This window comes from Delphinapterus leucas, chromosome 5 (genome assembly GCF_059928025.1).
Source record: "Delphinapterus leucas isolate spDelLeu-1000000601 "Yukka" chromosome 5, BTC_Dleu_Yukka2, whole genome shotgun sequence".
Lineage (NCBI taxonomy): Eukaryota > Metazoa > Chordata > Mammalia > Artiodactyla > Monodontidae > Delphinapterus > Delphinapterus leucas.
In genome coordinates, this window is record NC_143133.1 from 18,572,964 (window position 1) to 18,589,810 (window position 16,847).

General features: G+C 33.0%; 1 protein-coding gene across 2 annotated transcripts in view; it reads right to left on the reverse strand.

The window, feature by feature from the left end:
• Positions 1 to 16,847, reverse strand: part of AFG2A (AAA ATPase AFG2A) — a 334,297-nt gene that overhangs the window by 179,561 nt on the left and 137,889 nt on the right. Inside the window, exon 15 of one of the 2 annotated variants that reach the window (XM_022596442.3) lies at positions 1 to 4,872. This exon is cut by the window's left edge and continues 75,214 nt beyond it. The exons of the other annotated variant lie outside the window; for it this stretch is intronic. Within the exon in view, the coding sequence (XP_022452150.2) occupies positions 4,768 to 4,872 (105 nt within the window). The 3' untranslated portion in view covers positions 1 to 4,767. The remainder of the gene's footprint in view (positions 4,873 to 16,847) is intronic. 2 annotated transcript variants of the gene reach the window in all.

The window sequence follows — 16,847 nt, forward strand, 5'->3', positions numbered from 1 at the left end:
TTTGAAGCTAAGAGGAAAAAAAGTAATAATTATTTACTAAAGCTTTTTTTATGTTTACCCTCTGATGCTTCTACCAACAATTTCCAGCAAACTACCAGGAAGATGCTTGTTTCTTAGACACAATGGATTTTTTTTTCTGACTAAATGCATTTCTGAACTAAAAGCATACAAAGTTAATAAACGGAAGGAAAAACAAATACAGTGTTGTCATTTCTAAATTATATTCTTAAAAGGTTTAGGGGTATCATTTGTGGAACACAAAGAGATTTCCTTCTCTAACAGCATTCCAGGACATCACTCTTTCCTGCCTACCAGCAGACAAGATTATACTTGTCTGGAATGTCAGTGAAGTATTTATACAAAGGCAGTTTTTCAGAATCTTCTTATTGTGAACACAAAACAGGAAATACAGTAATACCATTGGTATACGTTAAACACTATTTAGTATAAACTGTGTTTCTCCCTTAATAAGTACTAGGTTAACCTCCAAGAGAAGGAGACGAAAATGAGCACATCTCTAAACATAAACCACTAGTTGTTTGCAGTCGGCCAGACCAAAGGTTCAGGGAAAAAAACTCAAACTAAGAATTTGCCACACTGTGCTTTAGTAAGCGTTACGCTACAGTCTCTAATAAAAACTCATTTTTCCCAAGTTCACAGGAGAAAATAAAAGTATTCTATAAAAGTTAACATATTATTGAATGAAAAACAACCTAATAATAATTTAATTGAAATACTGATTTGGAGGCAGAAAAGATAAATTTCTATGTAAAGGGGCCACCAATCAAAAACACCAAATAAACCATTTCACATTCTAAAAAATATTTTTCCATTTTTTTTCACTAAAAAAACCCCCCAAAACAAAGAAGTATTTACCTTCCATGAGTAAAAAAAAAAAAATTAATTCTACAAACCTACTACTGAAGAGTTTTAAACTTTATTTACAAATAGATTATAAAGTACAGCTGGTATCCCAAGTAATAATAGAATAAGTCTCACAGAGATAAATTTTAATTTTCCGTATGATAGCAAAATGAACTTTGGTTTGACTGCCCCCTGCTGATGTGAAATTTTCAGAACTACAAAAGTTGATTTGATAAAATTTTAATTTTTTAAACTGTTTTTACTCAGAAATTGGTTTCAATTTCTTATTGAAAACTAAGGAGATTTAAATATTTAAATAACCTCTGTGTCTTATTTTCACTCAATGGGCAAATATTTGTGGAATATCTATGACCTGACACATCAAAAATATGGTTTCATCTCTCTGACCCCAAAATACTTACAAGTTATTAGAGGGACAGGAAAAATCTGGAAAATAATAAACTATCAGAGAAAATCAAGAACTAAACTAAATGATACTGAAGAGAAGTAAGCTAGAGAGAGGGATTGGTAGGGCCAAATTAGTTTAAAAAACTTAATGAAAAAGTTAAGACTGAGGCAACTGAGAAAAAGTAATGAGGACATATAAAAGAGACAAAATAAGAAAAAGCCTGGAGCAAATAATGAACATAGAGTGCACAGAACACAGGACACCAGGAGATTTAATTTCCAGAATAAATGGACAAATGTTTCGTGAGAAAAGAAAACAGTGAGAGGTTGGGGCCCAACTTTTGAAACTAAAAAAGCCAGAATAAAGAGCTGGACTTGAGGCAAACAAGGAGCCACTGAAGCAGTATGATAACCTGGTAAAGCAGTATAATAAATGGGTAAAGCAGCATAATAACTTGGTTAAAGACAATCCTTTAGGAAGAGTTCCGTGAAATAGAACAAAGAGGAAACGGAGGAAGAAGAGCCTGCGGGCAGAGAAACTGGTGAAGAGACAACTATAATGAGCCAAGGAAAGAAGTCAACCAGAACGGAACAATGGGAATGGAAAAGAAAAATGGAATTGAGATACATTTTGAGTTAAAAACAAAACTGGGTGCCTGATTGGATTTAGATTTTTGTCTAATTCTTATGCCATATTAAGTGATTGCTCAATTCAACTGAAATAAAAGAGGAGTAGTGGACAAAGAGTTAACAGAAGGGAAAACTGTAGTGTCACTGAAGTTAATGGGATACAGAGTTTCAAGAAGATGTGAGTAGTCAGCGGGATCAAATTTGTGGAATTCAAAACAAATAAGAAGCCATTAAATTTTGTTTGGCAGCCAATGGTGACCCTCACATACTAAGTAGAGGAATTCACTTTAGGGAGGACACGTCCATCTTAACGTAGAGGAGAGGAGGAACATGTAAATAACAGGGCAGAGCTACGTTTATAGTTAAAGATGGGATGCATGAGGAATTTAATGGCAAATGGTCTCAACTATCTCTATAAATCAGTTTCGAAGTTCACTTCTCAAAAAAAGAATGATAGATTAATATTCAGAAAAAAACTTGGAAAATATTTGATGTCACTTTTCTACATCAGAGTCCAGTTTCTACTGGAGATATCCAGTCCCAAGGGATGGCTTCATCTAGCCAAGACTTCTCATTTTTCTATACCTGTCTACAAAAATCTGTGTGCTATTTTGTAAAAAAGTTCAAAGCTGACCCACTGATGACACTGCTTCCGACACATACAAATATAGTTTTTCCAAACATGGTTTACATGAAGACATCTGGAATGGAGCATGCAACTCAAAAATAGACCTTATTCACATGCTATAGGTAAAAGTGGTAATGGTAAGGCCTTATGGAAAAATAATGTCTTCTAAGATAAAAGTGCAGTTTTTAGAATCACCAAAACAAACAAACATGGGAAATCATAATTTCCGAATTTTATGTTACATTTTCTTTGTAAAGAAATTTCTCTTAAAAGAAGTATAATACCAAAGTTAGATTTCAGTTAAGTAATTTGCTTACAGAGCAAATTATGTGTAATGTTTCTGATCCAAGTTCACTACCTTGTGTCATTGTAATGTCACTTGTAAAAAAATGACCAGTGTAATGATAAAGTTTCCTCTTAAAACTCAAAAAATGATGCAATAAACCTCAGGATATGCAGAGGTCTAATAACATATTATTTTATTGAAGAGGTCACCAATTGGTTTGAGGCAAGGTCTTATTCTTCATGACTAAATATTCTGAATATTACAATAAAATTGCTATGAGATGTTAACACTTATTGATACTTCCTAGAAAAGATTAAAAATCAGCAAGAATTCCTAAGTATTTGTACAATGAATAAAAGTGCTACACTGATTACATGTCTATATAATAGACCAAAGTAAGTTCTCTCTAAAGTTAAATAGGCAGAGATCTGATAATAACTTTTTCCTTTTAAATTGAAAAAGATTACATAAGTTCTTAAATAAAATTTTAGAAAAAGAAAAAAGAATTAACCATTTTTTTCTTCTTTGAATATTATCCTCTAGTCTTTATATACATGAATACATTTTATAGCAATAGTTATTTTAGATATTTCAAACAACTTTTGCAATTAAAAATGTCAGTTTTCCATTTTCAAACTCAAGTAAAGGGATTTTCCAAGGCAACTGCCTCCTGAAAAAGAAATAAAAGTTCCTCTGACAAGAGACTTAACTGCAAAAAAATAAAATAAAAAAATAAAGAGGTCAATTTTCAGAAAGTAAAATATATATGATAAAACAATAGGAATGACTATTTTAAATCTGAGGCATGCAAAGCAGATTTCGACATTGCATGTAGGACACATCTGGGTGAAGAGCAGAGGTGTATTTCAAAACACTACCCACAATGAATATGTTGTCTAACAAGTGTGTAATTGAAAAAATATAACATGGCCAAAATAACAGCTTTATACTATATTCATTAAAGCAGATGAATATAAATACAAGGAGATAGCCCTATGTATAGAAAGAACAGTTTACCAATACAATATCAAAAATCTTTCTTTCTGGTATTTTTCTTCATTAGCTATTATTGCATTAAACATCAAAAGTAGCAGTATTATGTTAAGAGGAGGATACTTAAATCAAATATATGTATCCCAGAGCAAATCTACCTCTTTCCTATCAGCATATCCTGAGGAACTATTTACCTGATTATCTAAATATTACCCTAGACACTAAAACAAGTAAGTTTTGAATATACAGACTAGAAAAAGAGGGTGCTGTGCGGACACGAGTGAGGCAACAAAACAACAAAAAACAAGTAGGAAATTGAAAGAGTACATTGGCCCCTCGGTCAGAAATGAAAAATATGGGGTGATGGTATCCCTGAGAGTGACAAAGCCAGTTTAAAGTAAAAAGCTAAATTTGCCCCCTAAAAAGTTTTGTAAACAGTCAGCCTTGAATATACTCATCTTTTAAGAACTTAGAAGGAAAAAGGTTATTATGCTCCAAGGGGATACAAAAAGGCCTGTGGAATTTGACTCAATTAAAATAGTCTATTTAGACAAGGTTACAGAACAAAGTATCTTGAATTTGACAGCAGTAACAATCCTCACTCACCAAGACTTATTTAGTCTTGCCTGAGGGACATGTTTAGGTCCTGTATATGATGACAGCACACATAATAAGAAAAATAATTTATGTATATATAAATTGAAAGGATGGTTAATTCTAATTATCAGTTTTATTGGTAAATAGTAATGAATAAAATGATATCATCATCACACCAAAGTCCTTTATTCATTATTAACACTTAATTATTATTGTCTTTTTTTGGTTTTTAAGGGTTTCTCTAGAAGTTATGTGGATAAAAGCAAGATAGAAAATGTCAGAAAAGATACAGGCAGAACTTTAAATATGAGCATTATGTTAATAACTCACTGTACAAATTCACATGCAATGAACTGTTTTCTCAGCAGGAGTGATTAATTTGCAGGGATCCATCCAAAGTCCCTTGACGAGTATTTGCAACAATTAAGACAAAACTGAAATGGCTGGTCAGGGTTGATGATAAATTCTGTGAGTTTGGAAGAGATGAAAATCACTGGTCACTACAAGGAAATATCCCATAATTACGGCCTCATTAACACAATACTATCTAAACTGAACCTTTATCTTTGTAATCTGGTCTAAAGCTCTCTAAGCCCCAGCACATCTAGCTCATCAATTCTACAGGAAATATTATGATTTTCAAGAATAAACAAGTTGCAAATGAAAGCCAAATGGGGAGTGAAGACAGATCTACCCTGCATACTACTCTATTGCATCTTAATTTTTTATGACTAAGAAGAGAAAGTGTGGAAAGTGGAAAGCAAAGTACATAATTTCCTAGACTCTTCAGAAAAGATCAAGGATACTTATTGCTTATCTCATCTCTCTCTGAAAGCCAAGGTTATGATCCTCAGGCTCCTCAAAGACAAGAACAAGAGACAAAAGGAGATGGAGTGAAATGGTAGAACAAATAAACTGTCTAAATGATACAAGAAATTTGCCCACACTCAGAATTACCTTTTCACTTTCAGCACTAGTCAATTGTAACTCTTCATTAATATTTCCTTCTTTCTAAGACACCCTGTCTTGATTTTTCCTTCAATATTTTTATAATTTCTTTAAGCAAAATCCCATATTGTTGAAGAAAGCCTCAAATATTTCTAATTTTAAAATTATAGAGACGTATTTTTCCCAACAAAGAGAAAACCTAGGTTATCAGCACCTAAAAATATCAAACACAAAATTAAAAAACTGTCTTTTTTAAAGGCGAAGGCAATATAAGAGAATTCTCAAGAAACAAAAAGAAAATACAAATTTACAGAGGCAAGCTAATGAAAAATAGCTAACTCTAGAGCAGTATATCTGAGTGTATCTGAGGATTCCTTGTGGTCCAGAAATTAATGAATCCCATATATCTGTGAAAGTTAAAAAAAAAAAAAAACAAAATCAAGGGCCTGGCCTTGGTGGATGGTTGAATCAGAGGGAGCACATAGAGAAGTGACTCCCAAATGGGACATCTTAAATAGGTCAACACTGCCTAACCCAGCCTACAGAATATGGCACCACAGCCTTAGATCTTGGTAAAAGAGAAGTAAAGAAAAAAAAGACTCTCCATAGAATTGATAATCATGAGTCTTAAGACTACACACATAGCCCCCAAAACCTCAAACTAAAAATTTAGTTTAAATTGGTCCTGGACACCCCAGTAGCTATAAGCACACTTAATGTGCAGAACCTGGCTTCTAAATACCATTCTCCATCAAAACGAATCAGGGCCCCTTGAGAAGTGGCTGATTTCAGGACTGGAGCAGGGAAAGTATATTATTAGTCCAGGACACATCGTGCCAGAAAGAACATATAAAAGAATGATGGAGATATAGCAAAAGGGTATGGCAGCTAGAAGTTGCTCCAAGTGGCCTAAATTGGGACAATGTGAACATCAAGATAAATAATGATAGTAAAGGATTAAAACTCACTGAATAAAGTAAGAATTCAAAAGTCCATAGTGATAAAAACAAGGAAAAAGGGAACATTCTTCCACATAGTAGAAAGCCAATCAATAGACAGAAAAATGATGTAATGAGAAAAACCACCATTTGGCAACCATTGTAATAATAACTGGTTCAGGCAAGAAGCATCAATGGATTCTAAAACTAGTGGTCAAAGTCTGAGTTGTACTAGAGTATTTAAACAATCTTACAATATACCTCAACAAGATACTTATAAACTATAATGGAAAAATAGTAACTTTACAGTAAAGAAACCTGGAAGACACCACCTTAACCACGTGATCAATGATAACATCACTAGTAATGACATTATACAAATCAAAGTCATGTGCCTCCTGATATAAGAAGAACATACATGTGATATTCCTGTCAAAATGCATAACCTGAATCTACTCATGAAGAAACAGTACAAAAATCTAAATGGAGGAACATTCTATAAAATAATTGTCTCATACTTGTGAAAACTGTCAAAATCATGAAGGATAAAGACAGAGGAACTATTTCAAATTAAATGAGAATAAAGAGATATAACAACTCAATGCTGTACATGATACTGCATTTTCTTTTCTACAGAGGATATTATTAGGATAATTAACAAAATGTGAGGATCTATACATTCGATAACATTATTATGTCAGCATCAGTTTCCTGATTTTTATCAATGAATTGTGATTTTGTATGAGAATGGCCTTGGTTTTGAGGGAGCACACATATAAGTATTTATGGTCAAAAGGCACTGTACCTGTAACATTCTTTCAAATGGTTAAGAAAAAATACAAAAATACGGGTAGACAGAAAATAGACAAATTAAATGTGGAAAATGTTAACAATTGGGAAGCTTGGGTTAAAGATATAAGGGAATTTGTCGCAAAATTACTATAACTGTTCTGTAAGTCTGAAATAATGTCATAAATAAAAAAGTTTTTTTGTTTTTTGTTTTGTTTTTAAGTTTTTTGTTCGGTTGATAGTGTCTCTAGGTCCCTTGCAGAATAAAAACAAACTCTGGGTAGTAAAAAAAAAAAAAATGTTAAGTTCAGATCTCAAAAAATAAACTTTCAAGAAACATGAGCTAACAATAAAAATTGACACACACATTACAAAACAGAGGAAATACACCACCAAAGAACCAGTTATTATAAAACACAGAATCAGATCTACAAAGACTGAATATATTGGAATTTTTTGGAAACTGAATATAAAATGACTATATTTAATATGCTTAAAGAAATAAAATGGAACTAAAAGCATAATAATGGATAAATAAGATACAGTGACAAATGAAAACTAAAAGGTAGAAGTCCCTAGTTATCTATTTTTAACAAGCTGTAAAAATATGTATGGTAGAGAAGAAAGGCCAAGGCGATGGACTTTCAAGTCAGACAATCTGGTTCCATCACATACTTTTCATGTAACCTTGATCGAATTATTTAACCTCTATGCCTCACTTTATTTATCTGTAAAATAGGATTAAGAGTACCTCCTCATATGACTGCTATAAGGACTAAGTGAGTGGGCTAATTTATACAAAGAATTTAAAACAGCATCAGCACATAAAAAATCTTCAATTAACACTGTAGTATTAATGGTAGTGGTAGTGTTTTTCAGAAATATATCCACACCCAAAATTCTTAAAGTCTCTTATTATCAGAAATAAAATATTTCTGGATCAGGATATAGTAGGATATAGCAGGATCAGTATTATTAACATAACAAATAAAAAACTTAATAATATTATGTGTTAGGCAGAAGCCTCTCTGAATCCTCTCAAAAACTTTCTTACCTAACATTTCTATTCCTCACAATTGAAACAGACCAGGCTATTCTTCCTAAGCTACTTCTACTCTTCAACCCATTCAGGTTACCTTATCTAAATATACAGCCTTTCCTCAGACTGAGCATCTATAATGTTATTCATTGAAATACTGAGTTGGGAGCACAGGTAGCTTTAACTATGCTGCCTTAATGCAATGCACACTGTCACTGAACACTGGAACTATAAAGGACCTTAGACATCATCTAGTACACTTTTTCTGGAAGAGTAGAGTGCCTAAAACAACCTGAGATGCTTTTAGATAATACATGGATACTATACTAAATAAATAACATCAAAAATTTATTCCCTTTCAATTTTCACATAAGTTTAATTTTTAAACTTCTTTAGAGATAACTTCAAATTCACATTAAAGTTGCAAGAATAAGAATAGTACAAAGAACTCCCATGTAACCTTTACTCAAATTCATCTATTATTAACATTTTACCCTTCTGCCTTATCTCTGCTCTCTTGTTCTAGTGTGCTGTGGGTTTTTGTAGTTGTTTGCTTTTGTTTTTTTGAACCATCTGAGAACAGGCTGCATACATCATGGTCCTTTACCAAATAAGAAAGTTTCCATTTACTGGCATGCTTTTCACATCTCTCTAAACAACTGCAAATCTTGTTTTACTCAGAGCCCTCTGCAAAGGTCATATTTAACTTTTGCTTCATAGCACTGCTTTATTTGCATTGTGTTTATTTTTTACTGTTGTTTTTATTTATAGTAAGTGCTCCTTTTAGGGAGATATAAATTGTCCTTAAGTGTTTAATATGTCAACTGAAGAAAAATATAAAGCAAATAGCAGTAAGGTGCTGCAGTAAGGCGAATATGGCAAATTCACGGTGATGCATGGGGGAATACAAAACTTAGAAAATACTCAACTAGTCTCAGTATCTTTTTTCAAAATGAGAGTACGCTGCTGGCTGGGCAAGAGCATAATACAGATGTCTAGCCCAGTCAGGCACTCATGCTAAGTAAGTGAGTTAGAACTTAAGAGTTCAGGCTTCCTTTAGGTCACTTCTCTTTCAATTTCATCACAGAGGAATATCACAAAAAGTCTTAATTTTCCAATACACAATAGTGCTTGTGATGACGGGTTAAACATCCCTGGCTGGTAAATTTACCCTCTGCTATGCCTCACTTCCCCTTCCTTGCCTAACTTTTGCTCTCTTGTTCTGGTTGCATACCAACAGGCAGTTGGGTCTATTCCCATACTACCTCTTTTCCTTTCTATAGTCTATTCAATATATATTAACTGAGCACTTAATTTGTCTAGACATACCTAAAGAGTGAAACATCAGTGAATAAAACACAGTTTTAAAATCCTGAATCAAAAATTCTAGCTTAACAATTATTTAATATTAAAGTAACATTATGTAAATAAATATTACATAAGCCAATAAAATATGACTGTTAAAAGAACATTACTATTTCTGGGAAAACCAAGGTAAATGCTTCAAGAAAATTCAATAAAGGTGAGTAACTAAAGTAACTGTTAATTTGGTGTAAACAGAACATCTGTAAAAGAATAGGGACACTCAGAGTGTCCTAAGTTTTCACTCTATAAAAGCCAAACACTGAAATCAATAAATGAAGTTTAGATCGGAGATATCATGGAACTCCAAATCAGTGGACTATTCTCAAAGAAAAGCATTTTCCCTTAAAAAAAATGAACAGGAAATTAATGAGTATCTAAATGTTTTGTTAAAGTAAAATCATTAAACCTCATATAAAATATTTTAATGATTCTTTATTGACTTTTTCAATTAACTACTAATTGCTGGTACCAACCTGGAAATCCTGACACATTCAAAATTACTGATGAAAGGGCAAAATGGTAGAACTAGTATACAAGGAAATAAGCCAATATCTACCAAAATTACAAAGGCATTTATCCTTTAATTCAGCAATTCCACTTTACAACAAACTTGTACAAGTACCAAATAACACTTGGACAAGGTTATTCACTGACGTACCGTTAGTTATGGCAAAAGACTGGCAACAGCTTAAGTGTCCATCAAAAGGGGACTATTTGTATGTAGTTCTGTGTCTATGTAGCCTACAAAAGGATGAGGAAAATACCCATATACTGAGAAGGAAAGATCTCCAAGATACAAGGCTAAAGGAAAAAAGCAAAGCACTGAGCAGTATGCACAGTTTCCTACATTTTGTATATCTATGGGGGACGTGGGTTTAGAAACAATAAATATACATATTGCTTGTATTAAAAACAGCATTGGAAGAAGAAAGAGACTAATAAAAATGAGGTGAGGGAGACAAGACTGGGATGCAGAGGTAGGAGCAAGGTATCACCATGTAGTTCTTTCTATACACTTTAGATTTTTTAGATCTATACTGCCTATTCATTAAAATGAAAAGAATTTTCTAAAAAAATTGTTTAAAATGAAAAAATAACTAAAAGAATATACAAATACAGGATAACATGAAATTTATTACTTTGCTTTCGGTTATCAGTGAAACAATTTATTTTACACATTACAATCTTGAAGAGATCGTCAAACTGCGTTTTTTACCTCTAGCTGAGATCCATTTTTTTTCCTCTGTACTAACTTCATGGCTCTGGCTGGTCCCTTAATTTAAAAAAACAAAACAAAACGAAAACCCTAAGAAGACTTTTGGTGGTGATAGAATGCAGATCTCCTGTGTGTCTTCATGAAAGAGACAACTTCTTAACCATGTAAACAAAGGTAAAGTAACTTGCTATGATTTGTGACTTCAAGCTGCATTTTTTTTTCACCTTCTACTTTACAGAAAACATGACTTTTTCATAAAAGGTATCCAGTTATTGGGGTGTGGGAAGTAAGGCAGACAACATAACTATTTAAATAATAAGGTCAACTGCAATTTTTTAAATGTTTGTGGAGTTAAGAAGACGACTTACGTTTAGTCCCCAATGTACTTTTTTGGTTTGTTAAGCACAATGGATGAAATATTATTAAATCTCTTTAAAGGCTATATGCTCTTCCCCATGTACTACTTCCATAAACCTCAATGGTTGTAATAGCTATGCCCTGGATCCCAGGCCAGGTTCCAAAAGCCTAGAGCTCTGGAAGGCAATGTAAGTACTTTCTGCCAGTTTCTAACTTCCCTACCACTAAGTTACTAGGTGTGTTTTGTGTTTATACATGTGTGGTTACATATACTTCCTCCTACTGCAAACTACTGTGATTTAGTAGATAATGATGAAAATGAATGGAGGTACAATAGCTCCATTTGTGGAATGAACAAAGGAATGCCTACTTCTTACACTGAGCTGCAGCAATCAATTAGTTAAAGGTTGGACAATTCTTTTTTTTTTTTTTTTTTGCGGTACGCAGACCTCTCACTGTTGTGGCCTCTCCCGTTGCGGAGCACAGGCTCTGGACGCGCAGGCTCAGCGGCCATGCCTCACGGACCCAGCCGCTCCGCGGCATGTGGGATCTTCCCGGACCGGGGCACGAACCCGTGTCCCCTGCATCGGCAGGCGGACTCTCAACCACTGCGCCACCAGGGAAGCCCATGGACAATTCTTTTAATTCATCTGAGAAAAGTTAAGTGTCAATACAAATTAGCAAACACCCACTTGACAAGTTTAAAATAACCACATGACTTTCCAGATGTGTTAACTGAGGCTTAGACATTAAATAAATTAACCACAGTCACAACTAAGAAGTAAATTCAGAGCTTCAGGCCGCTGAATATTCTGCTAAGATAATTAACTTTACATACTGTGATTATTCTTTTTTATTAAACTATTTAATTCATCAATATAGAAATAATTCTTTATAACCCCATCTCCTACAAAGTAGAAGTTTCCTTCCATATTTGTGAAGGTAAAAAAAATAACACAAAATGTCTCATGTCCATCTATGATAAAGTAAGATTTTCATTCCTCTGTATCATGAGATCACCATATTGTCTCCATGAACATTTTTCAAAGAATGTTTGCATTTTCCATGTCCATAAACCCCAAATCAACATCTAAAGTCTCTTTTCTCTCTTCTTAGTAATTCAAACAAATAAAATAAAATCTCTCTATAAAACACTGTAAACATCACTGTAGCTATTCATTTTTAAAAACTCCCATCAAGATAAAAATCCATGCTTGAGAGCAAGGTTTCTCAACCTCAACAAAACTGACTTTTGGGCTAGATAATACTTTGTGGTGGGAGCTCTTCTGTACGTTACAGGATGTTCAGCAGCATCCCTGGTCTCTACCCACTGGATGCCAATATCATCACTCTACCTGCGACAACCAAAAATGTCTCCAGACCCTGCCAAATGTCCGAGGGGTGTGGGATGGTTGGGGGCCACCCGTTGAGAATCACTGCTATAGAAGATTGTAAAATCGCCATTATTAAAGATTTTAAAGAAAAGAATAGATAATCAACTTCCTGGATAGCACAGACACTGATATAAAAGCTAGTTCTAATAGTTTTTGTTTGGTTTACAGCATCTTTTGAAGTTTCTCTTCTTGTTGTTTGTTTCCATAAATCTCTCCCTCTAAACTTTCATGCAGAGTCAAAATTCTTATAACTTTAAAAAATAAGGGAAACGTCCTCAAAATAACTCTTGTATTGCCAGTGCACCCATTACTATATATGCTCATGTTTTTCTTCTTAACTTTGACAAAGATGACAAAATATAAACCTTCCAAATCAGGCTCAAAGTTGGGGGTTGTGAGGAGCTATATATGGAAACTAAAAATGAAATACAGGTAATTAGTAATTTAATTATTGACACTCCTGTTTGAGTCATCAGCATAATCACTCTCCCCAAAGTCTGAACCGGTGAGGATTTTGAAAGCTGTTAAAAACTGTTTATAGCCAGATTTTTTTTTTTAAACTGGATATGAGGCTGCAGCATACTAAAGGCTATTACTAATGCAGGGGGATGTTTTAATCCCCGTAGAGATTGTCTGGGTAAGAGAGCAAAGACTCTAGCTGACAGCACAGATAATACAATTCAGTTCCAAGCCAAAGCACTGTATTTGTTTTTGTTGTTTTTCTCCTGTCCTATCAGCAGCCTGTCTCCATGGATTTGTCTGGGAGAATGATAAATAGTAAAGCAAGCGACCCTCTCCATCCCTCTAAATCATCCTCCTAGCAAAGACCCCAAGCAAAGCTTTTGGAAGGACCATCTTTTTCAATGTACATTTATATGTATAGTAGGTTACTTAAAACCAGTAGGTTACTTAAAACCAGCGAAAATAAACACAAGAAAATGCACATGCAGAGAGATAAGTATACAGAGCCTTCATTCCTTGAAGTTTAAAATACATTAGAGAAAAAAAGCCAATGACGATCATCAAATATTTGTAAATACATGAAACAGGAAATATAAATATGTCAATGACTCCCCACTAGCCGCTGATAACTAACTTACAGTAGATTAGTTACAAACCAGATTTGACTACCAATGGCCATCTGTGTACACGCCTTTTAAAAAAACCTAACGTTCAAATTATCCTCTAAATCAAGGAAATAAGAATCTGAAGATACTTACTATACAGATATTAACTTCATCAAAAGTAAATGGCAAATTCATTCTGCAAAATGAAAATATCAAGAAAATAAAGCACATAGGAAAAATCTAAACAGAGTTCCTGTGCCCCAGGGACACTTTTGGAAGAATCTTAAAAACACCGGTACCAGGAGAAAAAATGTTAATTCTTGGGAATCAGATAAAGAAGAATAGAAACAAATTTAGTATTCTGTATTTAAGTTTCTATCTTCTGCATTTTGTACTTTTAACCAACTATTTAGACAAAATGATTCCATACCACTATTTCTCTGATGGAAGAGAAACTGAAATCTGAATGATGGAAAAAATTAAGTTTCATAAGACAAATGATAAACAAATATGAACTACAAAAAAAAATCCATCCTTAAATCAAGAACCATCTTGAGCAATATTATTGATATGGAGAGAATGAACATCACAAGACTCTAACAAAAAACTCAAAAGAGGACTGTATCTACACCTGAATTTTAATCTCAATACCTTGAGGAACATATAAAACAAAAATAATTAACAATTTAGCTCATCAATTTTATTGGTTTTTCGTTACCTCCTTACTTGTCTTTAGGAGGACTCTATAGTTTCTCTTTGGCATTTATAGAAAATAACTAAATAACAATATTAAGTTGTCTTTTAAAATAATATTTTCAAAACCAAGGAGAAGGACCTTCCATTCAAAGGGAGATCTAAATAATTTTGGAGCCCAGAGCTCTGAATTCATTCAGTCATTCAGTGATATACTCATTCAACAGATACTAATTTAAGTTCATCTTTGATATTAATAAACAGTATCCATAGGTCCTCTATTATTATAATAATCATCATTATTATAATAAGAATTAACATTTATATAATGTTTAAGTACATACAAAACAATTTCACAACATTATTATAATTAACCTTTCACTCTTTCTTGGTTTTATGATCTACTAATGCAAGGGGAAAAGTTAAATTCATGATGAATAAGAGACAGAAATGGGAGGCAGCTGTAGGGAGTCTTGGGAAGTTACAGAATTAAATATAATATTACAACTTAAATTTCCTGAGTTTTCAAGACTAGTGTTCTTTTTCATATGCCACCACAAGACTTAAATATATAACTTTTATCACAAATGCTAATTCCTTCACTGCCCTATGGTTTCTCAGTCTTTCATCAAACGAAGTTCAATGAGCCCTTTTCACTGTCTTATTAAATGTAAAATCTGAGGGCTATCTCAAAATTTAGATGTTTATCTAACAAGATAATATCAAATTCTATATTAAATCAGAATATAAGGGTTCATATGTCATATATCCTCAAGTCACAGTAAAAACAATACATTATTTCTTAATGCTTTAAAAAGTGAAAACTCATTAAATGAGGCAAAGTATTCATTCTTAGAAAGTTAAACATCTGAATTTAGAAAAACTAGAAGTGAATCTTATGTGAAGGGCTACAGAATGACATTATCTCAATTTCTTGGCTAATATGGCATGGTAATCCCAGTTAATGATAGGAACAAAATATAGTCATAAAAAGTACCATATAACATCCCAGTTTCTTCAGCAGTCAATTTATATAGTAAGGATGTCTTTAGGTAATACCTTTATACACAACATTTTCAATTAAAAACTTTTGCAATATTAAATATTTTAAATAAAAACAAACTTTGAAAATCATAGTGTGATTATGTGCATGCATATATGTGGCTATATAATGACTAATAAATGTTAACAAGATGAGAGAGGTAAAATGGAAGAACATATGCCAGCTTAAAATTGGAAAGCAATGGCTTTAATTTGAAAATGACAGACAAGGAGGCATTTATTCCCTCCATGCACCACTCCCTGGAATTAGGAAACCATTTCCTTTCATAGAACACTCTTTCCAGGTTATTTAGAAGCATACTACATTACAAAATTTAAATTTTAAAAGTATACAGTGTAAATGTTACAAAATGTGAATTTTAAAAATGAAGTATCAATATAGAGTATAGTTATTTGGGAGCACACCATGACAATATATGAGAAATTGACATGCTGTAGGATAAAGAATAAGGTATTCAGAGGCAGAAAGCCCTGCCGTACAATACTGCCTTTATTACTTATTAGTTCTTGAACCATGGCAAGCTATTAATCTCACTGAACATCAATCTTCTCATCTCCAAAATGTAAACAGAAATACTACTTTGCAGGGTCATTAGAATTACAGATGATGTTGCCTGCTCAATTAAAAATGGTAATATTTCTTGATTTTTCTGATGCCCTTCATGTACCTTCCCTTCAATTTTTACTTTAAAAATACCAAGAAAAAAAATCCTATGATGAAATGCATAAAAGCATTTATTCATATTTATATAGGTAGACTTACCTATAATATTCAATATATGCATTATACTTTTATTTGGAATACACTTTTACTTCTTTGTTTTCCATGAAGAAAATCCTCACTGCTTATGAGAACATTTGGCTTTTCTCACTGTCTGAAGGAATACAGGTTCAGGTCACAAACATGAATGTGAAATATCGACTCATGGAAACTTGGCTTCAGAATATTGTTCTCCTTGCTAATTTTGCAAACTATGTAGGCAGGGTAATCAACTATCACCAAAACATACTCACGAATGTAACTAAAAGAAAAAGAAGTTTTATGAGAAATTATTCTTATTATTTTAATAGCAATTAAATGTGCAAGCACATTACTTCCTCAAGGTCATCAGAAAAATTGATATAAGCTCTAATCTTAGGGTGCACTTTTCTTTTCAATAAATATATTATTCAACTATGCAAAACAACTTTTACTAAACATTTATGTATTACGTCCAAGAAAAACTACATGAATGATATATAACTGGTGACAAAGTGAGGAGGTTAAGAATATAGGAAATACTAGTTTTCTCAATGAAGAACATAAAAAACAAAAAGATACACAATCTAGCTCAGCAAATTATTTTCATTTTGAATCAACAAAATTATAGCTGACATGAAAACACTGATGCTTTCCAAATATATTAATATAGCTAGTAAGAAGAGTATGTAAGGCAGGTCTCCTTCATGCTAACTGCTTACCATGTGTTCCAGGTACTTGGATACATTAGTAAACAGACAAAAATCCTTGCCCTTGTGGAGTTTACACTGGGACAAGGGGAGATAAAAAATAATAAACATTGTAAGTAAACTA